The sequence below is a fragment of the Brachycentrus maculatus genome, unplaced genomic scaffold (genome assembly GCF_059751285.1).
Source record: "Brachycentrus maculatus isolate JH-2025_06_01 unplaced genomic scaffold, ASM5975128v1 h1tg000050l, whole genome shotgun sequence".
NCBI classification, from domain to species: domain Eukaryota; kingdom Metazoa; phylum Arthropoda; class Insecta; order Trichoptera; family Brachycentridae; genus Brachycentrus; species Brachycentrus maculatus.
The window spans coordinates 2,259,972-2,279,701 of record NW_028280804.1 but is presented as its reverse complement, the minus strand read 5'-3'; the positions used below and the strand labels follow the sequence as shown (position 1 = coordinate 2,279,701).

Genomic DNA, 19,730 nt, shown 5'->3' with positions numbered 1-19,730 from the left:
TTAAAATAGACATGGAACCATAAACAATGTAGAAGTGTTTTTTATATAAAATTATTGATTTTGCGCAATTCTCTATCTTTCTCGTGAAAAATTCTCTCTGATCTGCCATTTTCCCTGTCACGTCACGACTCGTCGTCGTTTTAAATTTATTTTTCGATAAAGTGCGAAATAAACATGAAGAATAGGTTCAATACTTACGATATAATATGCAGCGTTACGGAGCTACAGAGGTATATATTTTTCATAATATTTCTCTTCACCAGGTCGTCAATTTCAATTGACCTTAATTTCCTTGTTCTAATCTCGTAACCGACATCCGCCCAATATGTGTAATGCGCAAATCGATTGTCCCACGTTGATAATTTAAATTTTATATGTGATGTAATTCTAGGTACGTGGGTATGAGAGTTAATCAAGTATACGACATCGACAACAAGACGTATCTAATACGATTACAACGGTCGGAAGAAAAATGCATACTTCTTTTAGAATCTGGAAATCGATTTCATACCACCGCATTCGAGTGGCCTAAAAACACAGCTCCATCTGGATTTAGTATGAAGGTACATTATAATCCATTAAAGCATTGTTACTTTAGTAGTTTTTTTTTCTTAAAATTAGTTAATATTTTCTCATTATTTCAGATGAGAAAACACTTGAAAAATAAACGTCTTGAAAAACTAACTCAACTGGGTTTTGACAGAATAGTCGATTTTCAATTTGGTACTGGGGAAGCCGCGTACCATATTATTTTAGAATTGTATGACAGAGGAAATATTATTCTCACTGACTTTAATTGGATTATATTGAATGTTTTAAGACCACATACAGAAGGAGAAACCGTCAGGTATAAAATTAAGTAAAATTTTATATAAAAAAAATTAAGTAAAAAAAAATTTACATAATCTTGTGATATTTATTTTTAGGTTTGCAGTGAAAGAAAAATATCCGTTAGATCGTGCCAAAGAGAGATCTGGACCGCCGAGTGAAAATAAATTATTTGAATTAATAAGCACCGCTAAACCGGGAGAAAACCTTAAAAAAATACTAAACCCGCACGTCGGTTAGAAAAATCTTTCATTTCATCCGTATTTTCTAATAAAACTACTTTTACATATATGTATGTTAAGTTTAATCTCATTAATGTGTGAAATCACTATTGGGTCAAGTGATTGAAAATATTACACAACTACAAAGAAGTGTAATATTTTTATATACAAATATGTAACGCAATGGGACACCGTCATAAAATATCAATCTAAATCAGACTTTTAAATTAAATCATGTTTTTTTATGGTTTCAGAATACGGTCCTGCTGTTATAGATCATGTTTTATCTAAGTGTAATCTGGCCGGAACGCTTAAACCAACTGAGGAATTGAGTGCCAAAGGATTTCATCTCCTTAGGGATATGGCATCCTTAGTGAATGCGATGAGTATGGCAGAAGAAATGATGACAATGGCAGCTACAAACATATCAAACGTATGTATATATTAATAGATCGCATACATTTTATAAAAAGGGTGTCGGCTTTGTATACTAGTCATTGACCTAGATTCTGTTTGTGTTTAATTTAATAATAGTTACGCATACATTTTCTCTTATTCAATACGCCGGAATGGATTTGTATTTGAAATGATGTATAATAATCATTTAAAAAAATTTAAGTATCATTTTCATGAAACATTACCTCAAGGACGTTTCAATTATGTTCAATAAGACATTTAAAAAATATTGAATTTTCTCTAAGACAATTGAGAAAAAAACTTTTTTTTAAAATTTGTTTATGTTTATATATTTTTAAACTATTTTTCTATGTAGGACATTTAAAAAATGTTGATATGTTTCTAAAATAATTGAGAAAAAAGCTTGTTTTTTAAAGTGTCATGTTTATATATTTTTAAACTATTTTTCAGGGTTACATCATTCAAAAAAAAGAAGACAGACCGAGTACCAAAGAAAATCCTGATGCACCGAATTTCCTCTTGACAAACCAAGAATTTCATCCGTTCCTATATGCGCAACACGAATCCCTGCCTCACCTTACTTTTGATTCCTTCGATCAAGCTGTCGACGAATTCTTCTCTACTCTGGAGGGTCAAAAAATCGACATCAAGGTTGCTTTTTGTTTCACCAAAGAATATGACGCAAGGAAAATTAGCATTTCTGTGGTATATTTTATGTGTTGTATTTAACAGGCTGTTCAAATAGAGCGCGAGGCGATGAAGAAGCTACAGAATGTGAGAAAAGATCACGATAAACGGTTGTCCGAGTTATCTAAGGTACAAACAAACGACAGGGATAAAGCGGAACTGATAACACGGAACCAGGCTTTAGTAGACAGTGCTATTCTCGCTGTGCAATCCGCTATAGCTAATCAGGTACTTGAAACATATTTCTTAATGATCTCATCGATGTAAATTTTACTGACCAGTGTGATGAGTTTTTTTTACTTGTTAATAGATCTCCTGGACTGAAATTAACAGCTTGATAAAGGCTGCGCAAGCTAATGGCGATGTGGTAGCTCAATGTATCAAACAACTCAAATTGGAATCAAACTTTATATCTCTTCTCCTTAAAGATCCGTATATATCGTCCGACTCTGAAGATGATTCCAAAGTGAATAGTAAAAATCCCGGTTTGAAACCGACCGTAGTCGATATAGATCTCTCAATGAGCGCCTTCTCGAACGCTCGAAGGTTAGTGTGCATATCTTATTTCTACCTGTTTTCTTCTGTTAAAGCCGGGCCCTCACCTGCCTCTTCGTTTTTTTGTTGGAGCCATTCTTGAGATTAGAGATGGTATTGAAATTCTCAGTCTTTCGAATGGTTTCGACAAAGCAATTTTCGACTTCACAAGCTGTCGGGTCAACGCCACCCTTCGAGATCACGTCTTTGAAATGTTGGAACGTTTTTATTTCACAGTTTCAGTCGTCATATGAACTGCCTCCCCAAATGTGATTGTCATTTCACAACCCATGAGCAAATTTTTGTACTTTGTACTGACATGTTTTGGTAATAAATCATTTTAATTTTAACATCTCGATTCCTAATTATTTGTATGAACATATTCTCATCTTATAATTAAAATGTAACTTTGTTTTAAAATCACTATAAATATTTTATTATAACTTAATTATAATGTCTATCGGTTTCGAAGCTAACCGCTTCTTTATCAAGACTGAATAATACTAAAAACATTATAATAATAAAATATTTATAGTGATTTCAAATCCAAATTACATTTTAATTATAAAATGGAAAATCACAAAGTTAATGCTTCAAATATATATTATATATATTTTCATCTGATTACAGAACCATTCTATGTTGTATAGAAATAAATTTTGTTTTTATAAATGTATTCTGTTCTTTATACAAGTGATTTTTCTATGCGAAAAGTTATCACATAAATAAATAGCTATTCAAGCATTATGAATCTAAATATTCAAGCTAAAATACAAAATGATTGAAAGAACTCATTTTAAAAGTTTAATTGCCTGTAAAATTTTCTTACGCGCTATTAGGATAGTTCTGCATTCGGGTGACAATATTATTAGGTTAAACTGGTTTAAAAGAAGGTTAGAGAAGATTGATGAAGGTATAAGTTGCTAAATTAGAATTCACCTGTGATGGAGTATCTGAAATATTTAAAAAAATATATCAATCGAATTATAAAAACTTATTGCTTTGAATGTTGTTAAAAATAAATTGTTCAAAATGAATTATCTAGCAGTTTTAGAGTTCTTTTGGAATGTGCTTCGTATCAACTTTATTTCGTCATCAGTAACATGTTATTTAATATCACCCCAAACTGGTATCTGAAGTTCAATGATTTTAATTAACAATCAAGTCAACACCGTGTCAATCTGATATGGCGCCCTTTGCACCGTTAGATGTGAATGAAGGTCAGTAAAAGATAAATACATACATAAATATAACACAGTCTATAAAGAAAACGAATATTAGAAGGAAAGAAATATTTCCTGGGACCAAGGTCATTGTACAAACAAGATATGGTCTCAATCTTGCTTAATTTCCTGGGTACTGTCATAACCAATGAAAATCAGACAAATTTTGTGTAGGTACCATTTATATTCATGCATATGTATTTTAGCCTTCCCGGCACTATAGATGGAAAATTATTTTACAACACACAAATAGTTGAACTTTGTCCCTGAATGTCATCAGAATCTACATATGTAGATAATATAACATACATTTTTTATAGTTTCATGATAAAAAGTGGCTTTTTATGACTAAGTTAACTTTTTTTAATCATTTATATAGAGGGTCTTTCATTAAGCGCTTCTTATCTTTAAATTGAAATAAAACAAAGTGTGTATGAGATATTAACAAATTTTTTTATTCGCTTGAAAGGCCCATCAATGGCAATATGTATGGAATATAACATCGTTCAAATGTCCACCGCAGCTTCTATGGGTGGCGCGTATCCGAAATGTCTAATTTTCTATAACTGGAGCATAAATCAGGCTGAATTTGACCGATGGTATGGGTTATGTTGGCTTTGAGGGTCACTGGTTTGTGGCTTATTCGCATAGACCTGTGACTTAAGAAAACCCTACAAAAAAAGTCTTAAGGGCTCAAATCGCACAATCTCGGTAACCAGTTCACTTCACCTCCACGTGAGTTAGCAGTGCCCTCGAATCGCTCGTGTAGAATGTCCCCTGTGGCATGAGCTGTGTGATCCTGTTGAAACCACATGTCGTTGGTGTCCATGTAATCCAATTCAGGCAAAAAGAAGTTGGTAATCATCCCAAAATTTGCCAAGCTGTGGATTGCGAAAGGTCAAGTTCTTGTGAGCGATGCGAAATCGACTGTCTCCGATTCTCCTGCTCACTCTCACGGACAACAACGATGTTTTCGACAGATCTTGCATTTCGTTGACGTATAGGTATTGGTTGATTGATTACTAAACCAGTGGACTCAATTTTATCCATCAAGCTGCGAATAGTTCTCTCGGCCAGGACGCTTATGGTGACCCTAAATTGGGAAAAGCGCGTGGAATGTTGCCCAAACAGAACACTTATTTTTATAAAACAATTGTATCATTTGTACGTGTTGTTGAACGCTATATCCATCCATGGTGATTTGCCATAACAGACCGAATAAATGACAATCAATATGACAGATATAGCATCAACAATATGGCCACTATCAACTTTGAAAGTTCTGAAGCTCTTATTGAAAGATCCTTTATATTTAGGTATTTTCAATTATTTTTTCTATCACCAAATAAATCAATTATTGAAAATCAAAGCAATACTGAACTCATTCAAATCTGTCAAGAAATAAAATGATCAGACTTGTCGTGTCTACACTAAAATGTGAAATACCAAGTATCACTTGAAATCCATAATAATAAAATAAATCTGTAAAAGGTCTGAATAATACTTAATGTTGCGGACTGTGTCAGAACCTCGCCCTGCTACAATTTCATCCTTGTTTTCTAACACAAGCCACTTAGGGCTACCTCAAAATAGTATTGAATTGAAGTGTTTGAAAATTATGCGGAATGTAACGAAACACGTGTCACAGTAGATTTTAAGAAATAGTGGTATTTACTAAGTAAAACATTAAATTAAAAATGAAATATTAATGTTTACCATAAGAATGCAATTAGTAATTACAAAAAAAAATGTGTGAAAAAGGCAACATTTTATTATTATTTAACCTCCGTCATCTCAATCTTCCCAGATACTTTGACCAGAAGCGCTCGGCTGCCAAGAAGCAACAGAAAACTTTAGAATCACAAACAAAAGCCTTGAAAAGTGCAGAAAAGAAAACTATGCAAACACTAAAAGAAGTTCAAACAATCACCAATATCAACAAAGCTAGGAAGGTTTATTGGTTTGAGAAATTTTACTGGTTCATTTCATCCGAGAATTATTTGGTAAGAACTAAAATACATATTTTTATACGAATTGGCACAATTTATGAAGTACTTGATGTTCTATCCAATTAAACGTGTATGCATTACATGTTAGCGCATTAACAACTATTCATGAGTTGATTTCCAGCTTGGCACGCTGAAAAGCAAATATTAAAACATTTAATGCTTGAGCGATTTACCGTAAGTTTGTATAAAAAATATATAAGCCTTAAATCTTAAAAAAAAAATATCATTTTGATATTATGAACATCAGCAAAAATGGATGTCGTTGGGTCCATAAACAAGACTAAACATTCTACAAACTATGGTCCTTTGTTGATTTATTAATGGAATTATTTGATAACAATAGTTGTCTGTAATACAACTGTGGTCCGAAGATCAAAATGTTCATTTAAATATATAAACCGCATTTAGATTAATAAGAGTCTTTCGTATAAATTTTTAATGATCCTGCACATCGTCTAAAATTATCAAAATAAATCTTTAAAAAAATATGATTTTAGGCACTGTAAAAATAATCTAAAAATTAAGTTTTTTGGATTGTGGTTGTATGAAATTACGGCAACACACGTAGATTGTATGCCTAAATTTTTTGTTAACACAAATTATAAAATGATATCATTGGACAGGTTATAGGAGGAAGGGATCAACAGCAAAATGAGCTTCTTGTGAAGCGCTACATGAGAGCTAATGATATTTACGTTCATGCGGACCTTTCTGGAGCATCAAGCATCATAATCAAAAATCCTTCTGGAAATCCTGTGCCACCGAAAACCTTAAATGAAGCTGGCCAAATGGCTATATCCTACAGGTAATAAATAGATTACGTTTTTGCTTTTTAAAAATTTATTTTAAAATAATATGTTAATCCAAAACTATTTTTTAATTTAAACAATGAATTCAGAAAATTTATGAAGGCAATTTTACCAGTCCTACGCCTCAGGTAATGTTTATGTAATATTATAAAAATAATAATAAGCCTATAATCAACCGCTCCATACTCTTGAACGAGTCGCGCTCGCGCGCTAACTGCATTCCAATTCTGAATTTTTCAATTACTTTTTTGACAATGAATTAGTAAAAAAATATTAAAGACGGAATTGTAAATGAAATATGCTTAAATTGTGCTATTTTATTTGAAAAGTGGATAAACCTTGAATAAAATATGTTTTAAAAAAGCTGATATAAAACACTTTTTATTAAAAATAAAAATAAAAAAAAACCCTAGCATTAAGTGGTTAACAACATGACAATGACTAAACTCTTATTCCTATTGTCCATGTTCCTACTGATAAAAATAACAAAATAAGCAGCGCTTTATGCGCCTTTGGGTGTGGATGAAGGCCTGACCTAAGAGAGAATATTTGAAATATTCTGAAAGTAAAACTCTAGATGCTCTGATTCTAGATTTATGTTATTTGTAAACATTATGTTTATTTTCAGTATTGCTTGGGAAGCCAAGGTAGTGACATCAGCTTGGTGGGTGCATGCTTCACAGGTATCTAAATCAGCCCCCACTGGAGAATACTTGACTACTGGATCCTTCATGATCCGAGGGAAGAAGAACTTCCTTCCACCATGCCATCTTGTCCTCGGATTCTCTTTCATGTTTAGGGTGACTATTTAATATATTAAGCTAAAAATTTAATTTTCTAACTAAGCAATAAATTTGTTTGCAATCATATATTTATTTTATTCCTAAAGCTGGAAGATGGCAGCATCGAAAGGCACTTGAATGAGAGGAAGGTTATACAGCAAGAAGAGGATTATGTTGATAAAGAGAGTTCCGAGGCTCAAAATGATGAAACTGAAGATCAGGAAATAGTACTCTCTGATGGAGAAGACGGTAAGTATCACATATAGTTTAAAGCGAAGAAATACTCACTTTATATTATTTAGTACAAGAAGCGCCAGTTATTGCGATCACATTAGTCCTCAGAGATTTTATTTCAATATGGAAAAATTCTATTAACGTATCTATAATCAACTTTTTTAGTACTGAAGAGCGTGAACGCGCTTCTAGGTAGTTCTATTGGAATATTCATAGTACTAGATCTATTTATTATCTATTATCTGCTAGAACAATAACCGGCACCAACTGCATAATATGACATTGTTTTTCTGTGGCAATCTATTTTCACACCCTTTTTCAGATGATATAGATGACCGGGATTCTAAACATAAGGATCGTTTAGAGTCAATTTCAGAAGAAACAAATAACTTATCTCTCAAAATTAAAGAAAAAATGCAAGTCGAGAAAGTAGAATCGTCCAGCGATGACGAATCTGCAGATGTGAAATACCCGGATACCCACATCAAAGTAGAACATGATACCGGCAAAATTATAATGCGCAGCAACTCTAGAACTCTCTCCACCAGCACTATTGGCAATGACGAAAGCGAAAATGTTGTTTACCTCGGAGATGATAAGCCAATATCTTTCCCGTCTCTCTCACAAAGAAAACAGAATAATAAAAAGGGACAACAGCATGTTAAGAACGTTTCCGAAGATAAAAAGGCACCGAAGGAAGAAAAACCCAATAACAGTGAGAAGCAAGAGGTGAAGCGAGGACAACGTTCAAGACTCAAGAAAATTAAGGGAAAATATAAGGATCAGGATGAAGAAGATTTTATGCTTGTAATGCAATTGTTACAGGTATTCAGAAATTCTTTTAAATACTCTTATTATGCGCGAGTGGTATATTTGCCACAGCACGCCTACCACATTGGGATGGCCTATTAAGGCAACGAGTGGCAGGCTTCCGGGAGAGGCTGATGAAAAGCTCCAACCTCATCATAAAGCGGCTTGTGGAGAACAGATGGGGGCTGGACATGTGGTGGCACTGGAGCACAGTGCTGCATTTGCCAGCGAGCTAATCTTCATCTACATCTCCAAATTTTCCTTTTTTTTCTTTCGCCGTTTCTTTTCATTATTTTTATTTTTATTTATTTATTATTTTTATTTCATTTTATTAATAAAAAAAAATGTTGCAAAATATATATGACTGACTAATTATTGCACCCACCACTTAGTCAAGCTGGAGTAAAGATTTATTATCATTATTTTTTTTATTTTTAAAATAAAGGTATTTTTGCTGATGAAGAATACAGGATTAAATGCATGTATTCACTGTAATATTACATTTTTACAAAAATACAAGTTTAATAGCACTGTTAATTTAGTTATTTTATTTTAGCCTGCGGGAGCCAAAAAAGAACCAAAGAAAGCACAAAAGAAGGGTGGCGGTCTCGTACATTTAAAGAAAAAGCCCGTTCCTGGTGGACGCCAACCACCGGAAAATATTCATCTGTCCGAACCACAGGATAAGGAGCATATTGAATCCGATGGTGATGATGCTGATCCCGAGGTCAGAATGCTTCCAGTGACTTGATTTATTTATTTTTTTAAATAAATTATATTTGTTATACCAAATACATACATATTGTAACACCCCATTCAGATTGATTGTTCTTACTAAGCATCCTGAAGTCAGTCAGAGAAATTGTCAATTTCAACTAAATTTCTCTTAATGATTAATGAGAAATTAGAGTTTTGTAAAAATTGTCAATTTTCCCAGGGAGCTTTGGTAATTTAAAAAAAATACACTTCAAAAAGACCCAGCCCTTATCTTTCACTCTAATATATCTGAACTACTCAATTTTAAGATTTTACTACAAGATATTCATATCAATCCATATATCGTCATAAAACGAAAATGAAAAAAACTTGTTTTTTATGCTTCAATAACTTTATTCCTGTTTATTTCATTATTATAACACTTATTGCTGATATCAGATCCTTCTATCGTAATATTATAAATCAATGAAGGCTGCAATATATTTAAATAATAAAGCGCAACCCAACAAAAAAATTATGGTGTTTGAAAATGATTATTAAATTAAATTTAAAACTTAAATTAAAAATGGATTGATTTTACCACAAAGTGACTGCCGAATAATTAATGAAAAAAAATAACTGAACGGCTGTGAAGAATTTTATTTGTTTTCTTAAGTGAAACATTATTTCAGACTGAAGCACCTGGAGCAGCAGCAGAAACAGAAATGTTATGTCAATTGACTGGAATCCCCGTCGCAGAGGATGAGATATTGTTTGCAGTTCCTGTTGTCGCCCCATACTCTGCCTTGCATCATTACAAGTAAGATCCGCATCTCGCATATCAAATAGTCAATTCCACTCAATTCGAGGGACAAAGGACATTCGTCCCAATTGACCGGCACTAATGACTGCATTAGTGTCGGTCAATTGGGACCCAAGTCAATTGGGGCACCAGTGGTGCAATGGTAAACTTCAAATTATATGTATCACATAATGAGTTCTTAAATTTACTGTCCCAAATATAAACAGAATATTGTCCTAAGTAAACAATGAGAATTACTATTACTTCCTAGAGATGTGATATTAGGCCTAAATTTGACCGCTTCCCCAATTAACAAATAGCCCTATTTAGTGGAATTGACACTTTAAAATGGTCATATCATTTGTAAATCATATATTAATTTTTACGCAGTCAACTTTAAAATTATCATATCAAATATCGCTCACTCCTTTCAAGAACGTCATAAATCAAAAATTGCCAATTCTCAGTTGTGCATGTTTTCGGAATGCCAAGAAAATGTACTATATCCCAGCAAAAGCGGTATATTTTTAACTTAATATTTGCCCGCTACAGGGCAGAAAGAGTTGTTTTTGCGATTTGAAGAAAAGGTATTGTTTCATTTTTTTTTTAAATAAACTAGTTATTTTTTAAATGGAGGAAAAACCTTCAGGTTTAACCTAAAAAGATCTGTTGCACAGTAAAAAGTTCAATAAGTGGCTTGATATTTATTTTTAATAAATTGTATTATATTTTTCAACTTTAAAAACGTTCTCCTGAAAAATCTAGTTTTTTGATTTATGACGTTCTTGAAAGGAGTGAGCGATATATGTTCATAATTTATAAATCATATATTAATTTTTACGCAGTCAACTTTAAAATTTTCATATCAAAAATATGTTCATAATTTGTAAATCATATATTAATTTTTACGCAGTCAACTGCTAGTTATTTCTTGATCATCTGTTTTTTTATTCTCAGTACTGATGTCTCAAAATTTACTTCACAGATATAAAGTGAAACTAACACCTGGAACTGGGAAACGAGGAAAAGCGGCCAGAACCGGTGTGCAAGTATTCCTCCGAGATAAACAGTGCACGGCAAGAGAAAAGGACCTTCTCAAAGCGGTGAGAGACGAGAATGTAGCTAGAAATTTACCCGGCAAAGTTAAACTTTCTGCTCCTCAATTACAAAAGAGCAAAAAGAAATGAAAGCATTTCTACTAAAATTAACTCTGCTAATAAAATAATGTAATAATTCTATACAATCAATGTCAAACAAAAAAAAAGCAATTAAAAAACCTTTTTGTGATTATTTTTAAGTTTATATTTTTTTATTTGTTATCTGGAATACTTTTTACTGGCAATTATTAAATTAAGTTCTTACATGTATTTTTATGTTATAATTCATACTAAATACGTTATTGTTAACGATCCTGTGATTGATTATTCCTCCGATGTTATTCCATTTAACTAATAAATCACCCTTTCGATGTTATATTTTTTTCACTATTTAATATTATTCACTCCCCACCCTCCTCTTCCATCTCTTCTCCTTCCCCTGGCATTTCTAGTGGCGGAAGCGGCGGTAAATGTGCAATCCGGAATTCCTACCAATTCAAATAAAAAGATTGCACATTTACATATTTTTACTGTGGAAAAATCATAGAAAAATCGTGGAAGAATCATCATGTGCTACTGCCTCAGTATTCGCGGGGTTTACGTCCTTAGAAAATGTAGCATATAACAATACTGGATATATCAGACTACTAAGGTCAATAGAGTGGGGATTTTGGAATATTTCTCAATTAAAAATAGTATGTACATATTAGTGTATAACAGTGATGAGAAATAGTGTGGTAAAAAATATAATCCATGTATGTTTAAAGCACTATGTTGATAACGGTTGTACAGTGAATGTATGATAAATATAGTATGTATATTAATATAATTTAATGCTACTTTATTTGCACATTAGAAGTTTGTGATACCCAGCATATATTTTCAACAAATTTGCAGTACAATCATACTGTCCAAGGTTAGCTGCAGTGTATGTACAAAATATCATAATTGTATTGGATTTTATACGACTACCTCCCGCAAATTAGCATACAAATGTAACATTTGATGGTGTTGACACACTACTTCAACACCTTCATAGATTGAGCAAATATTAGGATTGTAGCATACTTTCATAAGAAAATATATGTAATTTACCTTGAAATAGAATACAGCACAAGATTGCAGCGCTATACACTTTGTAAACATGTTGCTGTTGTTTTTTACAAATTTAATTCCAAAATATTTAAACGATATTGTAAATTATGTGATCCCAGAAAATGCAAAACTGCTAATTGAAAAATACACAAATAATGAAGGATGACTATACAGTGGAACCTCTCATAACAAGTAATTCGCATAGCGAGTAAAAAAAATTGAAAAAGTTAACAGGAAGATCAAGACCCTTTTTCACGACATTCACTTATGAACCGGGACTTTCGCGGCTTGAGAATGAGGTTCACCAGAGGACCCTCACTTCTGCTTGGAAAAAACTTCGGCCAGAGAGTGTTGTAAAATGTGATTTTGAAACCGTAACTGTGGAGTTTATGGAGTTGCATCAAAAAGTTATGGAGAAATGTTTGTCAATGGAGGAAGAGGAAGTAGCAGAGCAACAATCTTCTAGCACAATAAGAGAAATTCTGAAAGCATGGGAAACTGTTGCATCGTACATTGAGAAGCATCACCCTAATAAGGAGGTGGCTATTCGTACTGCAAATTTATTCAATGATAATGCTGTGACACATTTTCGCCAAATTTTTAAGCGTCGGCAAAAAAATATCTTTTTCAGTTTTCTAGTTAAAAGGGATTAATTATTTGTCATAAATTCATATTTTTACTAATATATTAATATATAATAATATTATCATATTTTTACTAACAAATCTAAATTATATTCCAAGTTTTTACACTCCTTAACAATTTATAAGTAATTTTATTTGAATACACGCTAAAAAAATAATAATAATTTAAATTTCTTTCGGCCTGGAACCCATTATCGTATTTTCCATTGATTTGTGTATGGGAAAACAATGTTTCACTTAACGAGTGTTAACGAATTAAACTCGTTATGAGAGGTTCCACTGTATAACATAAATCTGTATGTGTATGCCTCTGACTGATCACTTTCAGTGCATCAAAAAATTTACCAACGAAATAAATGCTTGCAATCAAACTGCTAAGGAAATAAAGGGTTAAAATTTTATTTCTTCGCTCAATTTCATCCTTCTTTATTATGTCAATGAATTTGATTGCACTCACCTCCTCTTCATCAATAGTGGGATCTAAAACTTCCATAATTTCTGGTCCCAGAGGATACTCGGAACAAACTGGTGGAAGTAGTGGCGGAGAATACCCGTTGGGTAAATACTTCAAGCCCCATCCGATGTACACATTATCAAATTTCCTAAATACATTGAAAAAACAACTTAAAAGAGACACACTATAGCAGATAATTACCAAGATCTCTACACCAGCAATATCATATAAATGTATATGGTTCATAAATGGTTCAGAATATATTTCTCAATTATGTAACAGAATTTGTCCGCCTCCGTAGTGTAATGGTCAGCACGCTCGGCTACCGTCCTGGAGGTCCCGAGTTCGATTCCCAGGGGGGGTCAAACAAATAAAAGTGATTTTTTCACTGTAATATTTTTTCCATATTAGCCTGGACTGGTACCTTAAGCGGAGGGCTGATCGCCTTTTCTTCATAAGTAAACGATCAAGATAACACTGCGTTTATACGATGCAGTGCCCTATGCAACATTGGGGTGCGGATAAGGGTTTTGTTGTGTGTTATATAATAGAATGGTGAATGTTACAGTGAATAAAGTGGCTGGTTTAAGTAAACTTAAACCAGCCAGTAACAGGTTGTAAGCTCTGAATACAATTCGACTTCCGTATTGCCATCTCAGTAAACTTTTATTGTGATATCTACAAAAATTTATTTTACCCGTCTACTGTAGCTATAGCCACAGCCCCCGGCCAACGTAGGCTACGTAAGCAAGCTATGTTGGGGCCGACGGGAGGCTGCAGCAGGGATGCCGGGTACACGCTCCACCAGCGAGTCGCATCCTCGTCCTCCGTCAAGGGGGTGAGGAGCGGTATAGAAGCCTCTTTCTCCTCCGCCCCATCATCATCTCCCTCCCCCTCTTGTTCTTCTTCATCCCCTTCCTCACCATCCTTTAAATATCAAAATAGAAAGCTTGCATTATGACTTAAACAGCTGGTATACCAAATATTGTTAGAACAATAATTTAAAAAAACACAATGTATTTAAAAATAATACAATTGTGGAGGTTACATTTCCACCAAAAAGTTACATTTCCAATATTGCTGCAAAACGTGACCAATACTGTGTTAAACCAATATTAAATCATACCAAAACGTAACAATTTTACAAGCAAGAATTCCTGATTACTTAAAATCATTTATAATGGAAATGTAACGTTTTGGTGAAGAGCTTCACAATAATAATTGAAGAAAATAAAAACAAAATCCTAGTTCTCTTGTCTTTAGTTTCTTACAATAATTTAACATAAGTTTTTCAAAAAGCAATTGTTTTCTAAGACGTGAATTTTGATAGGATACAACGACTTATGTACTACATATTGGGTTGTGGATAAAGGCTACAAAAAATAATAAGAATTCATCATACAAAATACCAACTTAAAATAAATTTTGTTCCATGATGAACAGAAAGGACACAATTAAGACTTTTAAAACAGTAATTTAACCATTTTATTATTGTGATGTTTTATAAAATAAAATATTGACCACATTTCCAAAACCTCTTACCCTCTCCTTTGATTTAGGATTCCACCAAGTCACTCTTCCTTGTTTCAAAACAAATCTGCTGTGATGTACCCAAAATGACAGAGATTTGCTAGCCAAGTCACTCATCTGATGCCCATCATAATGTTTATTCTTTTTTATTTCGGTGAAATCTTTAAGAAAAATATTATGTGTTCAAAAAGAGAGGTTCAAATACAGATTTATTACTTCATCTGTTTAAAAGAGTTGTGTTTTTAATACTTTCATCTTCTGCGTCTACTTCTTCCTCTTCATCTTCTCCCTCAACACCTCTAATATAATATTCTGCTGGAGATACTGTTGTAGCCCCCGCAATTCTAACGATCTGAGCATGAAGATAATCTCTTTCATTTCCATCAAATGGTGGATAAGTGTGCATCTGTAATAGAAACAGTTATGTTTAAATTACATGATCATATAACACTTGTAAAAAACAATAGAAAATAATTATTTGTGTGATGTATAGTTTATATCCATACCTCTTTCTCAAGATTTCCTGTCATACATACAGATATCTTTTTCGCAATTTCTATGTGTTTGGGCTGAACTTCTGGAAGACTGATCCAATCTTCCCCAAGATTAGTACAAACCCAGTAGACCTGTCAGAGAGTTTATAGAGAAATAATTGTTTTAATTGAATATTAAATGTTTTTTGACCAGACACAATGTTTAATGTTACCTTGGTACCACAAGTTTAAGACTAGTCATCCTGCCTTTCATGTAATTTACAAAAAAACGCATTATTCAAATGGCGTGCCCCATTCACGATATGGGAGGAATAAAGTTTTTTTTTTAAATCAAGAATTAATTATTCAATGAGTTCAAAACACTGATGAAAAATTCTCACAAATCACAATCAAAATTTGTTATCATGTTATTATTTTCAGGTACGTAAATATCATAAGTGACGACACATAACCTTTTTACTATCCCATATCACTCACTCCTTTCAAGAACGTCATAATTCAAAAATCGTCAATTTTAAGCTGTGCATGTTTTCGGAATGCCCAGACAATGTACTATATCCCAGCAAAAGAGGCATATTTTTAACTTAATATTTACCCGCTATAGGGCAGAAAGTGTTGTTTTTGCATTTTGAAAAGGTGTTGTTTAATTTTTTTTTTAAATGTACTAAATATTTTACAAATGGAGAAAAAACCTTCAGGTTTTACCTTAAAAGATCTGCTGCACAGTTAAAAGTTCAATAAGTGGCTTGATATTTATTTTTAATACATTGTATTATATTTTTAAACTTCAAAAACGTTCTCCTGAAAAATCTAGTTTTTTAATTAATGACATTCTTGAAAGGAGTGAACGATATATATAATTATTTTTGTACCAATTTTCTTGTATTTTCGAACCGTTTTTTGTTTGTTTACGGTTTATAAATTATATATCATTGGACATTCTTGTAGATGCATATCATACATACTTTTCTATTCAGACCTTCTCCTAATTTTTCCCCCAAAATCTCCCTGGGGGGCTGCCATTTTGATTCCGGTAATGGGGGTAATTCCGGTAGCGGTTCTTCAGTTGGTTCTTTTGGCTTATCTTCCATTTCTTCTGTTTATCAAATAGTAAATGTACAAATTAACTGGTAGTGTGTTCAGCATTTTTATTTATTTCATGTGAACCTAGATGCCGTATACAGTATATTTAATATATTTTTACATATATGACTATCTGATAATACATACTAAATCTGTCGCCGAGTGTAAGCTAAACTATATTGGAAAGAGTTTTTTCGTTGTTGTTACATTAAGCTTTTTTAACTTTACCATAGAATTATTTTTTGGAAAAACTAATGCTGTTAATAATATGGTTATTGTAATAAAAATTATAACTATTACTTTATTATTATTTACTATTGGTGGTGGGCTTTAGTAATTTTCAATCAAATGGGTAAATAAAAAACAAAGGTTTACTTACTAAAAAATGTATTTTTATTAAAATTCGAAAAGTCAATATACGGATGATTGTACTCAAAGAAACTTTGCAAAGAATTCCACTTATCAACACAAGTCCTATTTTTTAAATAAATCTAACACCCCTTCAGTTATTACAAACATTATCTCATAGAATAATTTACCAATGACAATGAGGTTCATAAAAATAGTTTCCAAACTGGAATGGAAGGTCTGGTTCGCAACGTAATACCAAATCCCGGTCCATATTTTCCTGTCGAGTTATCTGTGTTATTTTCATCATAAAGACAGATGCGGGGACATCACAGCGACCCATCCTACCCGATCCTCGCACAAAGTTACAAGGTAGAATAAAAATAATTTTACTGAATATAAGTCTTGTACATCATAAACAAGGCAAATAATAACTGCAACTCTGATATAAAAAATACTCTGACAGGTTAAGCTAATCTTACTACCTTCAGACTGATCCATTTCACTTCTAAAAGAAGGTTCTTTTTCCGGAACTACATTTTCTTCCACTATTTCCGTTTCAATCTTAGAGTTACTGGCTTCTGGTAATTTTTCTTCTGATGGCAACTGAAAACATTTTACCACGATGTACATTTTTATGTATAAATAGTTTTTCTTATATATTAATCTTCATTTTATACTTTTTATTACCTTTGGATTCAATCTTTTTTCTATTTCATCCATTGTTAATTCTGTTTCCAAAATATAGTAATTGTTTGCAGTGCCAAATATTTTTCCAAAAAACCTGTGTATTGAATGACACACATAAATTTGTTTCTTAAAATATTATCATCTTTTTAAAAATGCAAACATTTCACAAGGAAATGATGAGTGAACATTTAAACCATCTTTAAACCAAAACAAAATTTTGATTTTTAATTAGTCCATTTTTTCTGGTTCTATAAGCATTAAGTATTGTAATTTTATGGTTTAATATAATGCCATTTCAGTTGGTGCATTAATGAAGTGTATTATTAAATGTATTTTTATTATTTGGATGAAAGGGGGTATAGTTTCAGTTTTAACATAAATATATTTTTTTTAAATACCTTTTTCTTACCTTACTTTAGTTAAAATGACTGGTTTAACGCTGACAAATTTGTTTATAGATATAGCCAAATTATATATTTCCCAATCTGGTAGTCCAAATCCAGCCTATTATTTAAAAAAAGGTTACATTATCTTAAATAAATATTACTACATATTTTTGAAAGATATATTAATATTACAATGAGATCCTAAACTCACCTGTCGAAAATAAAAGTTTGATTCAATTATATTTGGTATTTTTAATTGACCGTCAATGTCAATTTCTTCAACATTTATATCAACATCAAAATTTTTATCATTCATTTCATCTTCTCGCTTAATTTTCATGTCCTAAATATTCAGATAAATTAATTGTGAAAGATATAATGCAGAACATTTTATTTTGTAATTTAATTAATAATAAATTTGTTACCTTATATAAATTATGGAGTAACATTGTACTATCCATACTTTTTGTTAAAATGTATTCATTTCTCAATCTATCAAAGTTAGACTGAAATCGGTCTTCTTTCAAATCGCTTGAAAAATTCTCAATAAAATCCACAATATTATCAGGCTGATATAATAAAACATTTTGAATTATATCAGCAAGATGGTCATACCTTAAAAAAAATAAGTATTTTAGTAATCATTTTCAATAAATCATTGTTTACTTATTTTTCATTTAGTCTGAATATGAATCATTGATTAAAAGTCACTGTAATAAAATAAAATAAAATAATAAATAAAAACAGATTCACAAGCCATTTGCACTTTAGCCGCATTTTTTTTTCTATACCAATCTCATCTCATTAAACTTCTGATGCAGATGGTACTCTAATAAATTATTATAAAAACAATGCAATGTTTATTATATTACTTTCTTACAGTGTGTCTCCATAATTTCCTTGTCTTTTTAAAAATTGTTTTGCTTTAATGATTTCCTCTTCCACGCTAGGTAAAGTTTTTCTATTCGCTTTTATTACATCCGCTTCCAACATGAACGGAGTTTTACAAGGAAGTGGAGGAGGTGCTTGGAAACATGGTATTTTAATAATAGTTTCTGACATCTCCTCTTTCTGTGAATTAGGTGATAAAGATTGTTGGTCGTTCTCCAACATATTTTCTTCCTCCTCAGACCCATCAGCTTCTTCAACAGTTTGGGATGATTCCTTCATCTCTTCAATATCCTCATTTTCTTCACTCTTACCATCATCCGCTTCAGTTCCACTTTCCATTATATTAATAAAAAATCAAAACTTCATGCACAGTTTCACTTTATTCAATTCAATTTATTTGAAATTACATTTGTTTTTGCATTTAAATTAATCCCTCTAAATTCTATTTTCTATGATAATTTAAAATACTCCTTTTTTAAATTTGTGCAATATTAATTTTCATGCGTAATTTTAATTTATTTATTGAATACTTTAATTAAATGCACAGGTAGGACTAATCACTAATTTCAATTGATTTCCTTAAACACATGCCTTTTTTTACAGGTGGAATGCCGGAATAGTCAATGTATAGTTTTATATTACCGGTCCCCAGGGGGGTTAAAATATATAGTGATTTTTCACCCTAATACTTATTCAATATTTTCATGGACTGATACCTGAAGCGCAGGGCTGATTTCCTTCACGTATTTAACGATCATGATACACTGCTTCTGTACGAAACAGTGTCCTATGCACCAATTATATAATGGTTAGAGGAAGTATACAATCGCTCATTCGCTCTAACCCAACGCATATGATTAGGGTAGTATCTTATTGTCTATGGTATTTTGTAATTAATTGAGGTTATGTTATGTTTTTGTATCGGCAAACTGTCAAAAAAGTTATTTTGAAAAAAGACTGTGAATA

At 32.0% G+C, this 19,730-nt stretch overlaps 2 protein-coding genes across 3 annotated transcripts; one reads left to right on the top strand and one right to left on the bottom strand.

Annotated features, from left to right (window-relative positions):
• The first annotated feature begins 93 nt into the window (after nt 1-93).
• On the top strand, nt 94-11,525 carry Clbn (Nuclear export mediator factor NEMF homolog Clbn). The gene is made up of 16 exons (XM_088277895.1): nt 94-230; nt 392-563; nt 645-847; nt 927-1,063; nt 1,304-1,482; nt 1,917-2,117; nt 2,199-2,381; nt 2,464-2,699; nt 5,718-5,913; nt 6,543-6,724; nt 7,357-7,528; nt 7,618-7,759; nt 8,067-8,569; nt 9,111-9,281; nt 9,943-10,070; nt 11,038-11,525. Exons 1-16 carry the CDS (start codon nt 175-177, stop codon nt 11,237-11,239), a joined length of 3,063 nt encoding a protein of 1,020 aa, XP_088134021.1. The 5' UTR covers nt 94-174; the 3' UTR covers nt 11,240-11,525.
• On the bottom strand, nt 11,501-19,654 carry Rsph4a (Radial spoke head protein 4a). 2 transcript variants are annotated; one of them, XM_088277896.1, is made up of 13 exons: nt 18,754-19,654; nt 18,299-18,488; nt 18,085-18,216; nt 17,897-17,991; nt 17,488-17,581; nt 17,283-17,403; nt 16,332-16,462; nt 15,379-15,498; nt 15,122-15,278; nt 14,885-15,033; nt 14,040-14,269; nt 13,346-13,490; nt 11,501-11,637 (listed from the first exon to the last, which is right to left on the bottom strand). In XM_088277896.1, the coding sequence occupies exons 1-13, from the start codon at nt 19,101-19,103 to the stop codon at nt 11,551-11,553; spliced, it is 2,001 nt and encodes a 666-aa protein (XP_088134022.1). In that variant the 5' UTR covers nt 19,104-19,654; the 3' UTR covers nt 11,501-11,550. The 2 variants fall into 2 exon arrangements, with proteins under 2 accessions (XP_088134022.1, XP_088134023.1); XM_088277897.1 differs by lacking the exons at nt 18,085-18,216; nt 18,299-18,488; nt 18,754-19,654 and having other exon boundaries at nt 17,488-17,580; nt 17,895-17,943.
• Nucleotides 19,655-19,730: the final 76 nt, after the last annotated feature.

Bases quoted from the DNA above. Each gene is read 5' to 3' on its own strand.
- Clbn (XM_088277895.1), top strand. From the start codon at position 175: ATGAAGAATAGGTTCAATACTTACGATATAATATGCAGCGTTACGGAG. The intron at 564-644 runs GTACATTATAAT...TCATTATTTCAG, and splicing joins CATCTGGATTTAGTATGAAG to ATGAGAAAACACTTGAAAAA. The intron at 6,725-7,356 runs GTAATAAATAGA...GTTTATTTTCAG, and splicing joins CAAATGGCTATATCCTACAG to TATTGCTTGGGAAGCCAAGG.
- Rsph4a (XM_088277896.1), bottom strand. From the start codon at position 19,103: ATGGAAAGTGGAACTGAAGCGGATGATGGTAAGAGTGAAGAAAATGAG. The intron at 17,582-17,896 runs GTAAGAAAAAGG...TTCAATACACAG, and splicing joins GTCATTTTAACTAAAGTAAG to GTTTTTTGGAAAAATATTTG. The intron at 16,463-17,282 runs GTAGTAAGATTA...TTTGATAAACAG, and splicing joins TGAAATGGATCAGTCTGAAG to AAGAAATGGAAGATAAGCCA.